Genomic DNA, 15992 nt, shown 5'->3' with positions numbered 1-15992 from the left:
TAAGAGACAGATGGGAGGGTGGCTGTTCACTTGAAGCAGTCTGGTGTGAGATTAAGGCCAGTAAGACAAAATATACAGTTGGTTGTTGCTGTAGGCCAGGGAGTTCCACCGATGATCTGGAAGACATGAATCTCCAAATTAGTAATGAGTACAAATGATTATTATGGGGAACTTCAACTATGTAGATATAGATGGGAAAGAATTTACTTCCTTCTTCTATTTCTGCCATTGGAAGTAAATTCCTTCCAATGATGGGAAGTAAATAGAATTTATACACATGCTGAGAGATAATTACTTAAGGCAGCATGTGATGGAGGGGACTAGGGGTGGGAGAGTATTGGACCTGGTCATAGGATCAGAAGAGCTATCCATAACTAAGGTAATAACATTGTCGACCATGCAGTCTTGACTTAGGAGATTGTAAAACATGAGCAATATTCTATCAAGAAGGGGTATTTGTGGAACTATAAGGCAGGTGATAATCCCAATTGTACTTGTCCACGTATAATCCCAACAGTCAAGTTGTGAGCCCTTCAGATGTCTGTCAGCTGGAGATTCCTGAGGTGAATTTCCAGATGCCTGTAGCCAGCAGTGCCTGAGTTGGGATTATCCCAGGCTCACTCTGCCATGCAATTGAAGTCCCCCATCAGGATGGCATGGGGACACCATACATGTAGCTGTTGAGTGACTGGAAGAATCTAGGTCTTGATGTTGAGTCTGCCGGGGCATAGATGTTGATGTACCTGATGGTACAGCCCCGGTACTTCCAATCGATGGCGAGAACTCTCCTTTCTGCATCCCTCTGGATGTTATGGAAGGCTCTGAGGAAGGGGGGGGGGGTGCTAGCATAAGTACCCCTACCTCGGCGCTGTGTCTTGTGCCGAAGCTCCAGAAAGATGTTAAGGGGTACTTATGGCTCAGTTCTTGCATCTCCCTGCAGTAGAAAAAGTGTGTCTCTTGCAGGAACAAGAGCCAGATGTTGAATGCTAGCATTAGCTTCCACACTTCCTTCCTCTTATTTAGATGGTGAACGGAGCCCTTGGATGTTGAGTGAGGCAACACACAGAAGGGGGGGGTGGCGGCATTATGATGTTACGAAATGTTACACTCAGCCTAGGTCTTTAATCTTCAGTTGTTTGACATAGTTGATCAAAAAGTCTATGCATAGGGTGGGAGGCAGAATATCCAGCATCCTGCAGACTGGCTTCCAGCTTTGCACACGAGCTCGAGAGAACCTCGAACTTGCGACAGCCATTTTTGATCTTAAAACTGGTGATTTTGTTATTTGCTACTTTATAGTCGTAGCAATTGAACTCGAAGCCAGTGTATTTTTTAATTTTGCTGTTGATACTTTCCCCTCTTCAGGGGTTTCTACCTCCATTTCGGACTCACATGTTGTTGTTGTATCCATACTTCTTTTGGAGTGGCTTCAATGTTTTTTTTCTTTCTTGGGGGGAAGCCTCCTCCTTTGGTGGTTCCTTGGAGGGGGGGGGGTTGTTCCCCCTCCTTCATTTTTGTTATGCTGACTACTGTGAGGGTGGTCTTGTGAACATCTTCAACAGATGAAGCCTCCTCTGATGTTGTAGAGGGATTGGTCGTTTCTGTTGTGCAGACCTTATCTTCATCTGCTGCCTCAGCTGTTGGCTGTTCTTCCATAGATGGTGGTGGTAGTGTGGAAGTAGCTGAGAGGGGAAAACTTCCTTCAGCTGATGTTGTAGCTGAGGGGGAAACAGTTTCTTCCCCCTTTTGTGCAAGACGACTTGTACAAAAGATTTCTCCTTGCTGGTTGTAGGTAGTTCCGGAAACACTGGTGTCTCTTGCAGGGATTGAGCCACTTAACCAGCGGGTTAAGTGGTTCAATCAGTGTCCCTGCCCTCTCTGCTAATGTGCACAGAGGACAAGATGTTATTTTGTGCTCAATGTTGTTGCACTTTTGGCAGGGGTGTGGGCATTGGCTGGAGATATGCCCGACTCAATGCCATTGAAGCACTTGGCTCAGCAGCAGTCACTGCCTAGATGTTCGGTTGAGCCACACCGCAGACACTGTCTCTGTACCCCTGGATAGTTAACCATGACATGCGATGTGCCAATGGTGACAAGGTTGGGCACTGTCCATGATAAATGTTACCTCGCCGGAGTACCAAGTGGGGTCCTCCTTAGAGATGCTCTTCTTTATACTACTCACCTTACCCCATTTGCTGAATGTTTGGATTAGCATGTCCCCGGCTTCGAGATATTCCATGGGGAAGCAGTCAATTCTCAACTGTCGCACTTGTGACCCCACCATTGTTGGGGTCACCTGCTTCCCCTGGGAAACCCTCTAGAAGTTTGTCTCTTGATGTCACATTTTTAACAACAATTAGAAATCGTCCTCCATTGTAGGGGGTGAAGGAGTAGATGTTCTGAACTCCTATTAACTCTTTAAGGGTCTTGGTGAGTACTCTGGGGTCCTCCAACCTGGAATCTCCACTCCTAAGGTCCTGGGGAAGGGGATCATTTTACTCATATCTGGTCTCTGCATCTGTAAAGAAAAAAGAAAGAAAGATATTAAAAGTCGTAAGACTCTAAATCTCATAGCACTGTAAAGCACTACCAGCAGATTAGCAGTTAGTAATACCAAACAAAAGAAAACACAATATAACAACATTAGTAAATCTTATATTAAGCAAAAAAAAAAAAAATAATAAAAAATAATATAACAAATAAGTAAGCAGGTCAAAAATGCAGCCTGTGTGCCCTTATGCACGAATATCACACTGTTCACAACTGACTGACTGTGGATGAGATCCTCTTGTATTTATATGAAAATAACGAAGTATCAAGAACCTTCAAGATGTATCTGGAAGCCACTAGACAGCGCACTCGAATGAACTACTGCTTCAGCCATCTACCTGCGACGTTAGTACTAGTACTTAAGTACTGCTTGGTGCTGGTAGATGGCTGAAGAAGCATGTCTATTTAATATTTATTTTTATAGGATTTTATGTAAAGTATCAAATGCACAGCATTCCTTGTGAATCTGGAAAGCATCTTACAATTCTAAATACCACAGTATAACTTAGTGGCCTGCCTACTTCATTGAAATTATTTTTTATTTAATCGTGCATTTTAATGTTAAGTAGTTATTTTTTCAAAATGGCCAGTGGGCCATGGCAAAGAGCTCCGCAGGCCACAGGTGGCCTATGGGCCATTCGTTGACGATCCCTGTTATAGACCAATCAGTATCTTGGGTGTGGTGGTAAAAGTACTAGAAAAATTGGTAAAAAAAATAAGTGAATTCAAGAATGGGTAGATAAAAATATGATACTGTATGAGGATCAACATGGCTTTGTGAAGGGTTGGTCATACCATTACTAACTTTTAATAATAGAGTACCAGTTGAGTTGGATAAAGGAAATGGCTACACAATGATTTTGCTGAATTTTACGAAGGCCTTTGATAGAATATCACATGGAACGCTGTTATGCAAATTAGAACAAGTGGGAATGGATATGACACTGGTTAAGTGGATAGGAGGGTGTCTGCTGGACAGATATCAAAAAGTGGTATATGGAGAGGCATAATCGAGGAAAAAACAGGTGACTATTGATGTGCTGCAAGGTTCAGTGCTGGGACCATTGCTGTTTAATTTGTACATAAATGATATAGGAAATAACCTGAAAGGAAATATTCAGTTGTTAGATGATGTGAAATTAGGTAGAGTAATAGTTAATCAACACGATGTGGAGAGCTTGCAGGATGATTTAAATACGCTGTCAGTGTGGGCAAAAGTTTGTGGGTGTCAGTTTAATGTCAAGAAATGTAAAGTTTTGCATTTTGGGATAAATAGATTACAAGCCGTGTATCACATTGATGGCACTGTACTCCAGGAAATAGATGAAGCTAGAGATTTAGGGGTGGTGATGGTGGTAGGCAGAATGTTAAAGTTTAGAGGACATGCTAAGGTTGCTCACGTAGCCCATAAGATTACTTGACTATTGAAGAACACATTAACAAGTAGAGATAAGGAAGTTGTTATTCCTCTTTATAAGACCTTGATATGCCCACATCTGGATTACTGTGCTCAAGTCTGAGGATGAGGAAGCAGTTGAGAGGATTCAGAGCAAGTGACCAAGATGGTCAGTGGCCTGTGGAATATTTATTCCCTATGAGATTACTTGGCTATTGAAGAACATATTAACAAGTAGAGATAAGGAAGTTGTTATTCCCCTTTATAAGGTGTGAGGATTGTAGAGGTTGGTTGATAGGAGAAAAAGAGGGGGGGGGGATATGATAGAAACATTTAAGTTGCTTAATCCTTTAACTGCTACAGTCGACCGTAGCAGTTAAATGGTTAAAGAGTTTTATAGAATAGATGCAGGTGAATATTGCAGCACTTGGCTAGAGGGATCAGAACAAGAGGTCATCCTTGGAAGTTAAAGGTGTGATTAGTAGGGGTGTGAGGATTGGATTTTTTGCTTGGAGAGTGGTGAATGAGTGGAATGGGTTGCCAGTGTCAGTTGTGAGTGCTTTGTTAATGGGTTCAAGGAGAGGTATGATAGATTGGGTCTTCCGCGAAAAAAAGTCTTCGGACTCCATGGAGGTGCCTATATATTAAAAAGTGACTGTACTTAGGTAGTTCAGCAAATAACTATAGGGAAGGGATTATCCAATGAAGTAATAATGCTGATCAGGTGATTTGTCTAGGCAGGGCAGGAATATGTGTGATGCAGCAGCAAATCATCTTACACAATTTATTGTTTGCTTTGTGTATTTATTTCTATGTTTTGTTTATATTTCACTATGTTTTCTAAAAAATTTTCTTTTATTGATGATCAGTTTAAACTTTTACATTATTTATTTATTTATTCCTATGGGATTTTCCCCCCTGTGGGTTGAGCCCTCCTAATGAGGGATTAGGTATATATATTTTATTACTATAAATCTGCCTGTGTTCAGATTTTCCTTTTCTGAGGAATGAAAAACCCCAAGTTTCTGGGTGAAAAAAACTCTCTACTTTTGTCTGAGATGGCAGCTCATCTTTAGTTGAAAGGTTCCTCATGTCATAGACGGGAATCAAACCCAGGCCTTTCTGAACTGAGGGCTTCATCTATACCGACTGAGTTTTGGAGGCTCTATTTTTACATAATAATAATACACATACACACACACATATAAATAATTTCCAGTCATCATTGAAATAATCTATCCTTTCATGAATCTTATCTTCATTGCATTACTTTTTTTCTTTTTTTTCATCAGCTCATCTGTCTTATAATGGAGATCTCACATACAAAATATCTCCAACAAAACACTAACATATGCTAATACTTTGTTGGATGGTATAGATACAGTCCACTTCTTATACATAGAATTCATTTTTATTCAGGATTAGATAAATTTTTACTCACTGTGTCTATTCTTTAGAAAGACTGGAATGAAAATGTCATCATCAAATTCCTGCCATGTACCCTCAAGGGGTGTACAGGATATGATAGTACTACATGAAAAAAATTACATCATTACTTATTTCCTATCTACAATTTTCCTCCAAATCAGTCTGTTACTTGTCAAGACTCCAACATTATCAGATCTTATATTTCTATCTTCTAAGGCACTTTCTACCGTATCAATCCACCTATATCTCGGTCTTCCTCTGGGTGGTTTTGCTGCCAACCTGGCAGAGAACACTTGTTTTGCTAATCTTTCTTTACCCATTCTGTTTAAGTGACCATACCACCTGAGATTAGCTCTGCTAACGCATTCCTGGATGCTGACAATGTCAAGTTCTTTCCTAATATCCTCGTTTTTAATATGATATTGCCATTGATGCCATCTGTTCATGCCTATAATCTTTCTCAGGATTCTCATATCTGCAGTCTAGTCTTTGGTCAAGTGTTTTACTTCTGACCCAGCTCTCAGATCCATAAGTTAAAACTGGTTTGAACACTGTCTTGTATACAGCTAATTTAGTGTTCCAACTATTTTCTCTCTTATTCCATACGAATTTATTCAATTGACTTCCCACCATACCAGCTTTGCTGATTCTGTTGTCTATTTCCATATTTAATTTACCATCTTCACTAAAAATTGTGCCTAAGTAGCTGAAATGTTTTACTTGTTCCACAGGTTCTCCATTCACAACACAGTTGACATTTTCAATGATTCTGCCTATTTTCATTGTCTTTGTCTTTTTAATGCTGACCTTCATACCATATCTATTACAAAAGCTATTCAATTTAATCAGAAATTTTTTGCAGACTTGTAGCGGATTTATTTAGAAGTATAACATCATCCGCATAAAGCAAAGTGCTGACATTAATGTCTCCAATTTTGATATCATGTTTAATACCACTTTCCTTCATAATGTGATCCATATAGATAATGAATAACAGAGGGGATAATGTACATCCTTGTCTCACACCAGATTTAATATTAAACCATCTTCCTGTACTTCCTTCAATTCTAACTGCCGACTTACAACTCAAATAAAGACTAAGTATTGCTTGATATAATGCCCCATTGACACCATATAACTGTAGCGTATTGAATAGCTTCTCTCTTGGCACCTTGTCATATGCCTTTTCCAAATCTACAAAACTTAAATACAGATCTTTGTTATATTCCCATGCTTTCTCGACTATTTGTCGTAAAGTGAAGATCTGATCCTGATCTTCACTCTATTTGGCCTGAATCCAGCTTGTTCTTCACCATGATTTTTTTCCACAATTCTTCTTAACTGTTTCTCAAGTATACTTGCATAGATCTTGCAGGAACACTCAGTTGGGAAATACCTCTGTAATTCTCACGTTCAGTTTTATTTCCCTTTTTATATGTGGGTACTATGAGAGCTCTACTCCAATCATCGGGAATTCGTCCCTCTGTCCAGGCTTTCTGAACTATGCAGTGCAGCCACTGTAATATACTCTTATACCACCACACTTCAGCATTTCTGGTCGAATATCATCTACTCTTGCTGCCTTACCACATTTCAAGCCTTTGATGGCTTTTTCTACTTCAAGTATGGATATGTATTCCTGACTGCATGCCTGGTCAGTGTTTTTTACCACCGTGCTGTCATCACTGCATGTTTCATTTAGCAGTTTTTCAAAGTAATTACTCCATACTTCAAGGATATCTTTTTCTCCCGTTTTCGTGTCACCTTTATCATCTCTAACTCCTTTTACAGCACTCTTTCCTCCATTCCTAAGCTTCTTCAACAACGTCGAGAATATTTTTCCACCTTCTTGATATTTATTTTCTATATTCTTGCCAATTCCTCCCATGACTTTTGTTTAGCTAGTTTTATACAGTGTTTTGCATTATTGCATTTGTCTCTGTATTCTCTAAGAGCACAAGCTGACTTATTTGAGAGGAACTTTTGATATGCTTTCTTCTTTTCCTTCACTGCCTCTTTAAATTCCTGTGTCCACCAGGGAGTTCTGATTTTTTTTATCCTTACAGACAACCTCACCACATGCCTCTCTGGCTGAACCAATCATGGTTTTCTTCAAGGCTTGCCACTGAGTCTCCAAGGTTTGATTCCTGTTCTCAAACTCTTTCATTTTTTCTTCAATAATCTTTGTGTATTTTAGTCTACAGTTCACATCTGAGAGCTGCTCAACTTTTATTCGCTTTAAAACTTTCTTACATGTTATTCTTTTTAATATGAAATTCAATTTTATCCTGCTCAAGACTAAATAGTGATCACTTCCAATTTCAAATCCTCTGTACACTCTGGTGTATTGCACCAGGGAGAAAACATCACTATCAACAATGACATAGTCAATGAGACTTTTCCTATTCCTTGCCTCTTCTCTCCATGTGAATTTGTGCACATTTTTATGTTTGAACATGGTGTTAGTAATAACCAGTCCATGTCTAGAGCAGAAATCCAACAGATATTTGCCATTATTATTAGATTTGCTCTTTTCTCCAAATTTTTTCCAAAATATTTTTGTATGTCTCACAATATTTCGTACTCTGCTATTTAGATCCCCAACAAGGACCAACTTTTCCTTTTTCATTGTCTCAGTTCCTTTTTCATTGTGCTTCAAAAAATTTCTCCGCTTCTAACTTAGTAGAACCTTCTGTGGGACCATAGGCACAAATAAGTCTCATTGTCCAGTTCCCCATTCTCATATTTGCCCACATTACTCTACTTGAGACTGACTGCCATTCAAGAAGATTAGCTTTGTATTTTGTGTTGAATACTATGGCTACTCTTCTTTTCCTTGATTGTCATTGCCTGAATATAACATTTTGTATTTATTGCTCAGAAAGATCTCACCAGTTTTTGTCTTTTTTGTTTCAGTCACCCCTATTATGTTGATCTGGTACTTATCTAATTCCTCAGCTAGTTCCATTTCTTTGCCATTCAGCCTTCTTATGTTGATAGTACCGATCTTTAACTCTGGTGATGTTGAGTTGGGGTGTGTTTTCAGATTTGTTCCAGTAGCTGACTTTTCGTTGTTCGCCCTGGTTTCCTGGTGAAAACAACGGGGGCGTTGTTTAACTGGGCGACGCCCCAGCCGGCATGAAATTTTGTTATGTTGTACCATCATTTTTTATTTTGGTTTAACCAATAGAATACAATTTGGTCGGCTAAATCCCAAATTGCCAGCCCATCATTGTTCATTCAGTATCCAAGTAGATACCCAACAGGGTGCACCACGAGAAGGTGAGGATTGGACATTAGGTCAGAAGTCTTGATCGGTTCTCCGCATTCCTTTAAAGACTATGTGGAGGTCTCTTCTCAGTTATACAGCTTTGACCCTTAAGCATCCCCATGAAAATGTTACTATTGTAAAAAACATCCCATGTTCACCAGACACTATACTGAAGAATCAAGAAAAACAAGTAGTTTTATTGTATCACTGTATACAGTATAGAGATATTTATAATCTGTGTACTATATTTAGCAACAACTATTGTAATTAAAGACAGCTGGATCAAATGACCCTACATAATGAAAAACACATCCTCTCCCCTCTCCACCACATACCCTCCTGCATACGTGTAATCAAAATCTTCATTGTAGCACCAAACACAATATCTAACTAAATACATCTAAATACATTTCTCCTCACATTAAATATTTTTGTGTTCTGTATAATCCTGTACAAATTTTAAAATCTCACTGCACATTTTCTCCAACTGTGCTTTCGAATAAAGGTTGGTTTATAGATAGAGTAATCCTTGAAACTAAAGAGAAAAATCTAGTTTTTTTGGATGCTAAGTAGAGATATGTAATATAGTTAACTTCCAAAAAATATTGGAAGTTAGTTATAAAGAGAAGGTAAATCAAATTTTGTTCAGAAATATAGCTGTCATAAAAGGCAAGAAGTAACCATAGAAAAAGTTGTTCTTGCTAAATTTAATGCCAACAAAATTCAGTCCTATCTATTTTGCATATATCTTTTAAAGATACCCTTTGTCATATTAAAACTGCACATTTTTATTGCAGGCAGTTTTCATTACTTGTTGTTCCATTTCGGCCTATGGTTTTGAATATTTTGATTTTTTTTTTCACACATTTATAATATTTTTGAAATCTGCTATTTTGTATGGTAGTTGGGCTAATGTTAATGTACATGATTATAATTTTCTTTGCTGAACATATATTGCTATAAGTTATTAAAATATTTTTCAGAGTTAACTATATAGTTCTTTAAAATGATTTAAAATTGATTTTAATTTATTTCACTTATAAATTTTTATGAAATTTCATTTTGTTTTAACAGCTGAACTAAATGATGTAAGGTACTCAGCATATAGGACAGCAATGAAACTTCGTACTGTACAGAAAAGGCTTTGCCGTAAGCTTAACTTTCTGCTCTAATTTTATTCTTTCTTTAAATATATTAATACACAACAGTTTATTAAAAGTTAATTTCTTTCTTTAATATATTAATATAAAACCTGATTTTTGTGTCATAAATTAGTCCTCAACCATGGCAACATAATCGAGTTTGAAATTCTTCCTTTGATGCTCAGAAATATTTTTGAGCAGTTAAGGTGGAAGTGTTTATTATTATTATTATTATTACTTATATGGGCATTCCATGGAGTCAAGTCTCATCATGGGAGACCCACTCTATCCATTAAAACAATAGCTATCATACATCTCCTTAAACTTATTACTATTGGGGTGATCACAACCACCTCTGACAATCCATTCTACTCATTCACCACTCGCCAAGAAAAGAACCTGGTCTACACACCCTTACTAACCACATTCTTAGACAGCTTCTAAGTATGACCCCTTGTTTTCTCTTTGCTCCCCATTAATTGAAAATTTTCTTTTGTGTCAGTCTTATAGGATCCCTTTAGTAGCTTATAATTTCTATCATATCAACTCTCCTCTGCCTATCAGCTAAACTCTGCAACCCATACACCCTCAATCTCTCCTTATAAGGAACGTTCCACAGACGTGTCACCAGATTGGTCACTCATCTCTGAATCCTCTCCACCACATCCCAGTTCCCAAGAAATCCAGGTGACCAAATTTGTGCACAAACAAGTTTGAAGCAATTATTTTCAGTTTTATTGCAAACTTTGTGTGATAGCACATCATATGCTGCCTTGTCCTCCTCCTCCTCGTTCAGTGATAAACTCATCAGCACTCAAGGGTAAATTTCATATTTGAAGAGTCGGTATTACTGAAACAAAAGCCTAGTGTGTGTGTGTGATCATCAGTTATATTACTCGATTGACTTCTCAGTCTGGCCATAGTATAGCCTCCCACAATCACATATTATTTTATATACACCAGGAAACTGAAGATGGTTATGAGCTTATTTTGGGTGGCTTAGAACTGACCTTAGTTTTGGAAGAGTTGAAAAACACGTTTTAATATTAAATTTTTTCAAAATTCTTCCTAGTTTCGGGGAGAGCGAGCTGATGTAAGGTAAAGAAATATAACCATTGGGGTTATTAGGAATCCCTGTGTTGTTTCGAGGGCACTGGTATAGTTGCCTCTTGATGTTTTTGGAAGAATATCCATTGTTAGAGAAAGTTCTTTCTAGATATATTTTATTAATTTTTTAGTTCTTCATCGAACAATACTGAGCGTGCACAGTGAGCCAATGTGGAAATGATACCTAACTTTTGTGCAGGATAGTGATGTGAGGATGTATGTTGGTATCTATCTGTGTATGTGCGTTGATTTCCTGAAGATTGAGATTTTTAAAGAATCAGACATCTTAGTAAGTTTCATGTCAAGAAATGAAAGGGAACCATTTTCTTCAATCCTGACAATAAATTTTATGTCTTGGTGGAAGTTGTTTAAATGATTTAGAAAGATGTAAATATTCTCTACACCATGCTCCCAAATAAGGAATATATCATCCACATAACAGAGCCATGTTCTAAGTTTTAATGTTGCTTTAGAGATGACTTTTTCCTTGAAGTCTTCGAAGAAAATGTTGGCCAGTATTGGAGACAATGGGCTGCCCATAGCTAGTCCTTTATTCTGTTGATAAATTTTCTCTTCAAACTTGAAATATCCCGAATTAATACAGTGTGAGAGAAGAGCAAAAAACGTTTTAGAGATCTTGTTTTTTAAAAGGTTGAGAACATCTTGCATTGGAAATTGGTAAAAAGTGCTACAACATCAACGCTTGCCATAATATCAGAATTCTTGAGCTTTATCTCATCTCATTTTATCTCATCTTCTTTATACCCTCTTTTACTTTGTGGTGTCGAGGGTTTAGTAACCATCGGACCTCAAACCGTTCACATGATAAGGTGATCAGCTCTACACCCCAGTGCATCCCATTTCGTGTAGTGTTGAGTTCTCAAAGCCAGTTTGCCTGCTTTGCGAGATGAAAAACCAGGATAAACTGGGGGAAAAACCGGCTATGGCTGGGGAAGATTCTTCAGCTTCTCACATCTTCTTCTTCTCCCGTAGTCCTAAATGGATCATTGGGTCATTCATGGCTGGTAGGTGATATTCTTTGTTAGCTGCCTCCAATCATCTCGGTCTCTTGTTCTTGATGTCAGTTGAGAAAGGGAGGAATTTCTCCTCACGTCACCGATGGGAATCGAACCTAGGACACTCCTTCCCCAGGCATATGGTTGCGAAGCGCACAGCCACTAGGCTAACTGTGTGGACTCGGTTATTGAATTTTTAATGGAGGAAGATTTTCCTACTAGACCTTTTAAGGAGGATGCTAGATATTTTGATAATTTATATATGGGTGAATCAATGCTATCAGCTATTGGCCTGAGTGGTCAATTTTCTTTGTGCGCCTTTGAATGGCTGTATAATCTTGGAATAAGTGGATGTAAAGACCAAAGAGAAAGATGTGTGTTTCTTGGAAGTTCTGTTGTCATCTTAAGGAGATTGTTTGTTCGATTAACGTATCTCTCTCTCTCTCTCGTTGGGTCTCTGTCTAGTTCAGAGTAGGTATCTTATTCGAACAATGCCAGGATTTTTTCATGATAAAATGTTTTGTTTAGTATGACCATTGCATTGCTCTTGTCTGCTTGGAGGATAATAATATCTCTGTTCCTTTTAAGTTTTTTTGATGGCTAGTCTTTCACCAGGAGAAGTTTTGTCAATTGGGGTTTATTTCCCATTGTTAATCGCAAATATTGTCTCCATACAAAGTAAATTTGCGTCTACTGTAGGAAACAATGAGCTATCTTTTTCTATTTTTGTAAGAAGTAATTCTCTAGGGATGTATTTTGGTGAAGGAACAAAATTAAGATCTTTTGAGAGAATATGCTCTTCTTCAGGACTAAGGGTATAAGATGATTTGTTTATCACTAATTTTTTAAGGCCTTCATGATGTTTATTAGGTGCAAATCATTCTTGTGTTAATCTGATGAATTAAATTTCATAATTAGCTTAGATTTATTGATGGCCTGAGTTCTTGAAGCCCAGCATGTGCTTATCTCTTTTATGTTGTACCACAACATGGGGTCTAAAGATACTGCTAAATAACTTTTCCAAGGTGAGTTTTTTCCTAAAGAAATAGGCTAATTTTCATATTGTGTCACCGATTCGTTCTGATACAAGTTCTTTGCTTTTTTGTAAATGGTACGCGCCCTATCCGTTGTGATGATTTCCTTGAATTGTAGGAATTTTGGGATGATTGAAAAGGACCTTACAGTGTTTTAAAAAGACAAGCCTGTTGATGAACAGTCCAATGCTTCTTTGGTTTTCAACTTATAAGCTTTTGTAAGTTGGAATGTATCCTCGTCATAAGGAATATGATCACCAGTTATATTTACTCAGTGAGTAGATATGTTCATGTTTTTTGACTGACTGAAACTGAGAAAACAGATAAGTTAATTTAATGAGACACACAACATGTTTCATTGAAAATGACTTCTTTGTCGTGTGAGTTTATGCATACACCAGTATCCATGAGAGAGATACATAATCAAATAAACAATCTCCTCAAGATGACAACAGAACTTCCAAGAAACACACGTCTTTCTCTTTGGTCTTTACACCCACTTATTCCAAGATTATACGGCCTTCCAAAGGTTCCAAATGTTATCAAATATTGTCCACTCAGGCCAATATTCGATAACAGATTCACCCACATATAAATTATCAAAATATCTAGCATCCTCCTTAAAAGATCTAGTAGGAAAATCTTCCTCCTAATTAAAAATTCAACAGACTTTGTTTCTAAAATTAAAGATATAAAGCTCAAGAATTCCAATATTATGGCGAGCTTTGATGTAGCACTTTTTACAAATGTTCCAATGCAAGATGTTTTCAACATTTTAAAAAACAAGATCTCTAAAAAGTTTTTTGCTCTTCTCTCACACTGTATTAATTCGAGTTATTTCAAGTTTGAAGAGAAAATTTATGAACAGAATAAAGGACTAGCTTTGGGCAGCCCCCCTGTCTCCAATACTGGCCAACATTTTCTTCGAAGACTTCAAGGAAAAAGTCATCTCTAAAGCAACATTAAAACTTAGAACATGGCTCTGTTATGTGGATGATATATTCCTTATTTGGGAGCATGGTGTAGAGAATATTTACATCTTTCTAAATCATTTAAACAACTTCCACCAAGACATAAAATTTATTGTCAGGATTGAAGAAAATGGTTCCCTTTCATTTCTTGACATGAAACTTACTAAGATGTCTGATTCTTTAAAAATCTCAATCTTCAGGAAATCAACACACACACAGATAGATACCTACATACATCCTCACATCACTATCCTGCACAAAAGTTAGGTATCATTTCCACATTGGCTCACTGTGCACGCTCAGTATTGTCCGATGAAGAAGAACTAAAAAATGAACTAAAATATCTAGAAAGAACTTTCTCTAACAATGGATATTCTTCCAAAAACATCAAGAGGCAACTATACCAGCGCCCTCGAAATAACAGAGAGATTCCTAACAACCCCAAGGGTTATATTTCTTTATCTTATATCAGCTCGCTCTCCCTGAAACTAGGAAGAATTTTGAAAAAATTTAATATTAAAACGTGTTTTTCAACTCTTCCAAAACTAAGGTTAGTTCTAAGCCACCCAAAACAAGCTCATAACCATCTTCAGTTCCCTGGTGTATATAAAATAATATGTGATTGTGGGTGGCCAGACTGAGAAGTCAATCGTCCTACAGCTAGAGGAGCATCAGAGAGACATTTCATACAATAGAATCAGAGCAAATGCACTCTGAAATGACGTCTTATTCTCAGTGAACACAAACGATGAAGGCCGCCAACACAAAATAGAATGGAATGCAACATCAAACAGTTATATTTGTCATGATGAAGTGGAACGTCGCATAGTTGAATCCAAAGAAATTATCTTGGACTCTTCTCACATCAACATCAACCTCCAGTCTAGAACAGGAGTTATAATTTAGTTATAATTTATATATGTATATATATATATATGCGTGTGTGTGTGTGCATGATTCAAATGAAATTCCAAGTTGATTAGATAACTTATAGATAGGTATTATCATATATAGATAATACCTGTATAACTTTGAAATTTGTTTTTTAGTACACAAGTTTTTGGAGCTTTTTCTACATTTTCACTCAGGTTGCTTATTAATGAACATCACGACATTCATCGTTATCAGATGCTCATTTCTCCTTATTATTATTATTTTTTATTGTTAACAAAAGTGTACTGTGTTTTACCAGTTTAATGCAGAACTTTCACATGTTCACTGTTCTTTTAAGTTGCAATTTTCTGATGGAGCAGTAATGCAAGAAAGCACAATACACATTCATACTTTTCTACAGTACTATTTCTTTTCAAACCATAGCATTTAATGAATATCTAGTGATACAGCAGATTATAGTGACTGCAGCAAGATCATGTAGTGGTGAGTCTGGAAACTTCTGGTCATCTCTCATCTGCTAATTTCATCAAGTACCAATTAGTAATTCCCACAAGTATAACATACAATTATATATTTACACACACACACACACAAACACGTTCAATTTTTTCTGTGTCACATTTATCCAAAAGGAAAAGGTGTCAGAAAAGCACAAAATGACATCAAATGATTGTAGGATTTTTTTTTTTAATCAAATATTCAACTAACCAAAAAAATACATCAAATTATTAGGTTAAAATTTACTGGAATTAAAAAAATCACTAAAAGCTTTTGATAGACCTTAATCTTGTCCATTACTATATAAATAAGTATTTTTATTTTATTTTATATATTATTATATATAAATCTATATTATATTTATATATTCATTTCATGTTACATTATAGTGGATCTAGTCAACATGAACAATGCTATTAATGCCTTCGATCAGCATGGTCTACGTGCACAAAATGACAAGCTTATTAGTGTTCCTGAGATGATTACATGCTTATCTACTATCTATGAAGGAATAGCATCTGAAAATTCATCCCTGGTTAATGTACCGCTCTCTATTGATATGTGTCTGAATTGGCTTCTCAATCTCTATGACACGTAAGTGTTTTGTCCTTCACAAAAAAAAAAAAAAAAAAAATTCTTTATTCAGAATATGTTAGTTTTACATATAGTATTTAATACTTAT

At 36.9% G+C, this 15992-nt stretch overlaps 1 protein-coding gene across 1 annotated transcript in view; it reads left to right on the top strand.

Moving 5' to 3' along the window:
• The window catches only part of Dys (Dystrophin), a 923162-nt gene that overhangs the window by 820984 nt on the left and 86186 nt on the right, over positions 1-15992 (top strand). The window contains exons 59-60 of the mRNA XM_090409612.1: positions 9723-9797; positions 15700-15904. Coding sequence (XP_090265738.1) covers positions 9723-9797; positions 15700-15904 — 280 coding nt within the window. The remainder of the gene's footprint in view (positions 1-9722; positions 9798-15699; positions 15905-15992) is intronic.

Source organism: Typopeltis vanoorti, chromosome 19 (genome assembly GCF_054136105.1).
Source record: "Typopeltis vanoorti isolate ZY-2024b chromosome 19, IOZ_Tvanoo_1.0, whole genome shotgun sequence".
Classification (NCBI taxonomy): Eukaryota; Metazoa; Arthropoda; class Arachnida; order Uropygi; family Thelyphonidae; genus Typopeltis; species Typopeltis vanoorti.
Note: the sequence above shows the minus strand (reverse complement) of the source record. Positions and strands in the feature narration are given on the sequence as shown.